This window comes from Hakea prostrata, chromosome 10, assembly GCF_041222555.1.
Source record: "Hakea prostrata isolate BN-2017 chromosome 10, UWA_Hpros_2, whole genome shotgun sequence".
Lineage (NCBI taxonomy): Eukaryota > Viridiplantae > Streptophyta > Magnoliopsida > Proteales > Proteaceae > Hakea > Hakea prostrata.
The window spans coordinates 25,540,332-25,547,829 of NC_142609.1; the positions used below are offsets into that span (position 1 = coordinate 25,540,332).

A 7,498-nucleotide genomic window follows, 5' to 3' on the forward strand; every position below is an offset into this window, starting at 1 on the left:
TGCTTCATTAAGATTAGGGACATGCTCACCAGCAAGAAGATGTCCTTTGACAGATTTCAGTTCAGGGTTCAATCCTACAAGAAACTTAGACACAAAAAATTCATTCCGTTGGGCCTTAAGCTTCTCTATATCAGTGGTGAGAGGTTGAAAGACATTCAACTCCTCCATCATGCCTTTAAAGGAGTTGTAATAATCCTGCAGAGACTTGTTAGCTTGCTGAAATTGAAATAGCTTTTCATAAATACTAAAAATCCGAGTCATATTTTTAGCTTGGGAATAAGTCTCTTACAAATCATCCCATATTCCCTTTGCAGTCTTATGGAACATAACATTCGCTGCAATATCAGGTTCCATACTATTCCACATCCAAGTTTTGATGATTGCATCATCTTGGATCCAACTAAAATAGGATTCGTCAGTCTCAGCAGGAAGTTCATCCTTAATGAACTTAAGCTTACCTTTTGCAAGTATGTACACCCGAACTGCTTGTGACCACAACAAGTAATTAGAACTAACTTTGAGCTTGATAGATGTAATTTGAACGTTTACATGATCTCCTTGAGATCCTTTTGATTCAGCCGTACTCATGATTGAGTCACGTGTAAGTGAAGACATTAAACTGAGGTAGATATTACTCAAATCAGTTTTCCAAAACTTGAAGTAGAATGAGCACAAAAAAAAATTCTGCAACCTTAGGACTGAATAGGAGAAAAAAAAATCTGCAACCTTAGGACTGAATAGGAGAAGAAAAAAAAAAGTTTGCAGCAAAAAAGAGGTAACAAAGGTATCCAAGTTCTGGAACGTGTAAGAGTAAGGTAATAGGTAGAGAAGATTAGTTTACATGAATATCTGATCTAACAGTCCATAATATACAGCATTAAGTGGCTGCACACCAAGGAAAACAGGAAGAAAAAAAAAAGAACTTCAAAAGAGAATATTGAGAACAACACGATTTTGATTCCAAAAAGCTCTGATGCCATGTTAGAAAACAAGCTTTAAATAATCAAAATAGCAGTTGAACTTGAACAGAGAAAAGAGAGAAGAAGAAGAAGAAGAAGAAGAAGAAGAAGAAGAGAAGAGAGATGAAGAACCAGTAGAAAAGGCCTGTAATTCTTAGCTAAAGAGTCTAGAATCACAGAGCCCTTTTATTTATAGTTTCCAATGAATCTAATACGACTTGAGAGACAAGTAATTGTCCTCTAGAAAAAGGAAACAAAAAATTACAGCTTTAATAACTTCCTAACTCCTAAAATAGAAAGTTCTGAAAATAGAAACTACCACCAAAATAGAAACTATGCTTTCTAAAAACTCCCAAAACTTATGTAGCAAATCTCCCACATCAGAAATAGAAAATAGAATAAAAACAATAGCATAATACTGTTCACGTGAACAGTAATGTGAACAGTAAAAGCTGTTTTTTACTGTTCACGTGAACAGTAACGCGAACAGTAAAAATCCCAAACTTACGTATACTTCAACAGACAATAAAGAAATCTATGAGCTTGAATGACCAAAACATTAATTTTTTTAATCAATCATCCTAAGGTATTGATAAGTACAGGGGAGGAGGGGGTTTCGAAGAAGATTAAATGACGCCTACTGATGTAAGCATGAAATTCCCCCCTAGCCGAAACCCTAATTTTGGGCCTTGGGGCCCAACCCAAGTGGGGGCTGGCCAAAACTCCCTAGGGACAATTTGATCATTGTCCCCTCCTATTAGTAGATTATTTTATTCACAGTAATTTTGTTTTATTTTGGAGTCCAAGTCTGCTTTTAATCCCTTGTTTGAGTTGGTCAAGTGAGTCCTAGTTAGAGTTGGAATGCCACTAAGAATCTGTTAAGATTCCTTGTGGATAGTTAGGTATATTTATGCAAGATAAATTCTTTATTTGTGTGGCTGTTATATAATTGGTTGTAAGGACGGATCTTAATCTATAAAGGATTCCCTAGTTGAGTCAGTGTTTTAATTCCCAGTTGGAGTCTAAGTCATTCCCTCCACTTTAAGGCTATAAATAGACCACCCTATTCATTGTAAACTCAAGTTGAATTGAATAAAAATCTGAGAATTGAGGGAAAGGATTATGGCCTTCTAGCGAGGGCTACAATCGAGGTTTTGAGAGATCTTCTTCATGTTCCAACTTCTTCCAATCTCCAGCATCAAGTCAACAGTTTAGCACCTTCACAAGTATAGCAACCCCTGTCCCCTTCCCCTTACCCCCTCTCTCACCTGCAGCCCTCCCCCATCCATCGCAGCCACCAAAAAAACCTTTCCCAACCCCTGCGGCATCAATGAAACCCCTTCCCTAACCTTACGTCACCCCTCCCCATCCTTTTCTTCCATTCGGTCCCCTTTCTTTCTCCCTTCTTTGTCTTGCAGCAGATCTGAAAAACCAGAAAAGAAAAAGAAAAGAAAGAAGAAAGAGGAAAGAAAAGAAAAGAAGAAAGAAAGAAAAGAAAGAAGAGAGAAACAAGACTGCCCAAGAACCTACGAAGAACCCTTCCTTCCATCGGAGATTAAGCCCATAGTTTCCCTAAACCTTCCCAAAACCATCCCCACTATTTCTTTCAACCCTAGGTTGATTTTGGGTACCTGATGCAAACCCAGGGCTAGGGTTAGCTTCCAGGATCTTCAATTAGAATTACAGCAACTAACTAGGCTTTCTTGAGATTTCAGCTAGGGTTTAAAAGGGGCTAGGCTGCTGGCTCTGTAGGTTTTAGGTGCTGGTAATCTATAGGCTAGGACAGAATTGGAAAGGTGGGGAGAGGGTTTGGGATGTTTTAGAAAATTCTGAAAATTTCCAAAATTCTGCAACTTCTTTGTGAGGAAGATGAAGTGCAGAAAATTTTCAACTCCAAAACTAGGGGCTGTTATGGTGAAACTGATTATATCTTAGTTCTACAGGTAAGGATGACTCTGTTAGAGGTAGAATGGTCATGAATTGACTAAGGAATGGGGTAATCCTACTAGTGATAAGACATGAAGACAGTGGGACAAAAGAAGGAGAGGGGAGGGCTTCCGATGCAAGGGAAAGGGGCTGGAACCTGCTAGGACAGTAGGAGAAGGGGAAGAGGTGATTTGCGATGGGATTAAGGCTGCTCTGAAGGTCTGAAAACTGAGGGGGAAGGGCTGGGAGATTGCGGACAGAAGTAGAGAAGACTGGGGTTGGGGATGGGGTTTCTACTCACTTGTGATTGAAGACTTGCAAAAAATTCTGTGTTGAATGCTTGAATCAGTGAATGAAGCTTGAAGGATGAAGAATGGTTCTCAATACCCAGCCGCAGGGTGTCCCTTAAGATCCCACTACTTCACAATTCTCAAAACTCAACTTTATTCAATATTCAAGACTGCCAAAATAAATAGAGGACAAGGATATTTATAGCCACTCAATACCCAACTAGACTCTACTACTCTTTCCTAATTTGAAACAAACTCCAAATAAGTCTCCTTACAGGAAACAATTCTTTCCTAATTAAAAACAACTAAAGATAAGACTCCTTAAAAGGAAATAACAACTCAAGATTCTCCTTGAAGGAAACAACTCTTTCCTAATTTAAAACAACCCAAAAAGACTCTTGCCAACCTGGAATTTCAAACCCAAAAGGAAACAAACAAATACCACAATTACTCAAACCACTAAGACAGTAAGACTCCAAGTTAGGAAACAAACTGACTTAACTAATTAGACTGGACTTAGTCACCATTAATACTCCATCCAGGGGTAGGAAATGACCAATCTACCCTTGGATGGATTCGGCCCCCTTGGTTGGGCCCGGCTCACGGGTGGGCTTGGACCCTTTTTGAGTGAGGCTGGCTGGGGCTGGATACATCAGTACTTCAAGGTCATCCCATAGGGATTTGTCAAAACCCTAACTATTCTCGTACCAACCTATTTAGTTTTGTTAAACCAAATCAACCTCACCCATAACACAGTTGCCCATCTCTTGTTATCTCAAAGTATATCTGTTTAGACCCAAAATTTATCTTCTTCTCCATATCCACAACCCATAACAATCCAACTCATATTTAACAATTTTATCCATCCCATTTAGGTTTATTAGCAACCTTTAAACCCTAGGTTCGGGTATCCAACTGCTGGTTCAACAAGAAGGATTCTGGGCTAACCCTAATCTAGGGAAATATTTCCATAAACCCTAACCCTAGAATTTGGGACATCACCTACTCCTAGAATGCCATAGCAATGAAATAAAAAGGGAAGGAATACAAATAAAATAAGTCAGTTTGACCACTGATTGATTGATCCCTTCTTCTTCTTCTTACTTTGGGGTAGTTATCCTTGAGAGTCAAGTTCTTTTGCACACCATTTTGAATTGAAATCATGTTCCACTTCCTTTTGGTAGTGTGCATAGTTGCCCCTCCCTCACCCCTTTTAATTGTGGAAATGGAGAAAGCACAGTTCCAAACCACCTACTACATGAACCTTGTTTGTTTGGTGGCTCACTCAAGCTAGCCAGTATTGGTTTTATGGACCGTCTCTGAACCCACTGTTCACGGTCAATTTCAGCTTGGTGGTTTGGAGCGTAAACAGTACCTAACTCAGTAAATGTCCATCCAGCTAGCTTTTCTTTATAATTGCAGTTGTCCAAAGCTCTATGGTCATTTAGATGCCTAAGAAATGTCAGGCATAAATTGGGTCTCTGAGCCAGAGCACATCTGCAAGATGTCCAAGATCCTTCGCAGATGTCTGCCTGACTCATGCAAATGTCAGCAAACCAGTAGAGACACCTGCATGGCAGAAATTCCAACTGATACACTTCTGACTGTTGGAGATCGAATGACCACATTTTAGACCATTGAAGGTCAGCAGCAGTTACCTGAACAGTTGTCTATGCAGTGCTTTTGCTTGAACCTCAGGTTTTTACTTCATGACACCTTTGGTCTAAGTAAAGGGGGGCCCAGATATTCAAATAGCAACTGCTACAACATTGTCAATGGGTTTTTCATCAAGTATTTGTTTCAATATTTTGGCTTTTAACGTTTGTGACAGATTTGTTCTTCTACTTTTCTATTCATGACCTTATAAAACATTAAAATCTTCTTTTTTATTATGTTGTATTCTTGTTCTCTCACTTGTATAAAAGTTTTGAAACTGCTGTTTCCGTAATATAGAGGTTCAGGTACACAAGAAGTATCACATGGTGATAATTTCACAAGTTTCTGTGTGATTTTAGGGAACTTTGGGTTCATCATGAGCCATGCAAAAACTACAACTTGTAAGGGTTTAACTGCTGTATAGGAGGTGAAAACCCGCAGACCTACATCAAGAGAAGACGCAAGCTTGCCAGCCAGCAAGACTAGAAGTATGTACGATTTTCCATAGTTTCTCTTTTCAAAGCTTTACATGACTCCCAACTTAAGTCAGGGACATGTGTCCTGTTAGGTCTTATCAGTGTTCTATTTAAATCTTCTGATTACAGTCTTTCAGTCATGTAAAGCAGACTGTGATTTAGGCTGGCTACTTGGAAGAGTTGGTTATTTAGTCCAATCATGAGTCATTAGTTTTGAGTCTTTATGGGAATAGGTGTTGAGTCCTTTTAGGAATAAGTTACAAAGTACTAATTCTATTAGGACTTCAGTTGTAAGCCTATCTAAACCCCCCCAGTTTGATGGGAAGAATTGCAGACCACTAGTTCAGTTTTTGTCAGCTTTTGTTTAATTCCTTTGCATATGATTAATCAAAGTAAGATTAGGGTTAGCCTTCATCAGTTCCAAGTAGGGAGGACTATTTTAGGGATCTTGGTGAAGTTAAGCCAGCTCCTGCTGTAGCCGAGGATTCAGCATTCACTATCCATTCCAACCCCTCAATTATCAACTACAAGCCCCACCCCCCTCCAACAAGGTAATCTTGAACCAATTCACCTTTTTTTATTCCTTCTTTTATGACATTAAGGCACTGATTTTTTATCTCTCCTTCCCGAAACTGAAATCAACATAACTCATCGCCAACCATGAGAATCACCTTTATCGATACCTCATCATCCGCTTCACTCAATCAAAACCCAGCCATATCACCCTAGAAACCCCTCCTTTGACATTGTCCTTCCCATCGTCACTCAACTTATAATTTTTAGGAAGCCTCCACTGAGCCTTAAACTTCAACCTATACTAACAGCTATGGTGCCTATTCCAAAAAGCCAAATCTCCATATCAGACCTAGAAACCATAAACCCTTTACAGCCCCTACCCAAAAACCCTAAGCTGGTTATGTTTTTCATTAAGTCTTGGCAGCTTCGTTGATTGAGCGTCTCAATTCAGGGCTACATTAATAGGAAAGCAATGAAAGCCATGGAAATCCAAGAGCTTTTCTAACCTTCATGATAGTAGACACATGGAAGTTGGGCAAACCACCCCAAAAGTCTTGTAAAAGTCTTGTATTTTTCTTGTGTCATTTTCTTATTTCCTTCACTACCTTAAGTCTGAGTGAGAGATTAAAACTTGTGCAGCTTCTGCACTTATTCATCAGGAGAAGTTTTTGAACTCTAATATTAGCCTTTCAAGTTAGTATCCCAATCCCAACCTCGCCCAGAAAAGGAAGGCCCAAAGGGGGATCTCCAATCCTAGCATCAGCCATATCCACCAAAGCACATACCCACTGCATCCACCATACTTAAAACCAAAATAACAAGATTTTGCACACTGTTGCCCATTACAACCATATCCACTAACATCCTCAAGGCTCGGGCTTCTAAGACTGAGCGTGTAATGGTGATTCTAGCTCCAAGCAATCTTTCTCCTCCCATCTGAACTCAAGGCGCAGACCAATTTTCTATTGCAGAATGAAAATGCATTCAAGAAGTTTATTCAATTCTATCCCGGAGAGACGGTTTCCATCGTAAATCATTCAGCATTTCTCACTATAATAGCTCCATATTACACGCTCGAGACCAAAAGAGGAACGCACTTGTAAATAAGGAATGAAAAAGAAAAAAACAAGTTACCTAGAGCTCTACGAGACAATGAAGAGGGAAGAAGAAGGCCTCTTTCTGATCCTGCTATTGAAGACAACCCGCGGGCAGAAATGTCAAATAAAAGCAGTGATGGAGAAATACTAACACCCAAAACCACAGCCATTAGAGTTTTCACAAGAACTGCTCCAAAAGGCAGAAAGATCAGAGCAACCGTTGTAAACACCGCAGAAACTGAAATCTGTGTGATTAATTGACGACTTCTTGTTTACCAAAAAGAAAGAAATTAACGACTTTCTTTTACATTGACATTTGAGGCTTTGGGCCGTTACTGTCCACTACTGGTGACTATGAGGGAGCTACTGACCACCACTCGAAGAAAGATAACGTTGGAATTCTGGCCATCAGAATGATTAAACGAGTATCTCATTTTTTTATATATATATATTTTTTTGGGTAAAAATAAGGTAACTTTCATTTGGGTCCGATAGGTTTGACAAAAGACATTTTCAGCCAAAATAAAATGATACTTTGCATTTGTTTTTCAAGTGGTCCTGGAAAAGTCAATTAAGAT

General features: G+C 39.3%; 1 protein-coding gene across 2 annotated transcripts in view; it reads right to left on the reverse strand.

The window, feature by feature from the left end:
* Window positions 1–7,292, reverse strand: part of LOC149002356 (uncharacterized) — a 48,640-nt gene extending 41,348 nt beyond the window's left edge. For both annotated transcript variants that reach the window (XM_089137918.1, XM_089137917.1), the window contains exon 1: window positions 6,958–7,292. In XM_089137918.1, coding sequence (XP_088994044.1) covers window positions 6,958–7,090 — 133 coding nt within the window. In that variant the 5' untranslated portion in view covers window positions 7,091–7,292. The remainder of the gene's footprint in view (window positions 1–6,957) is intronic.
* Window positions 7,293–7,498: the final 206 nt, after the last annotated feature.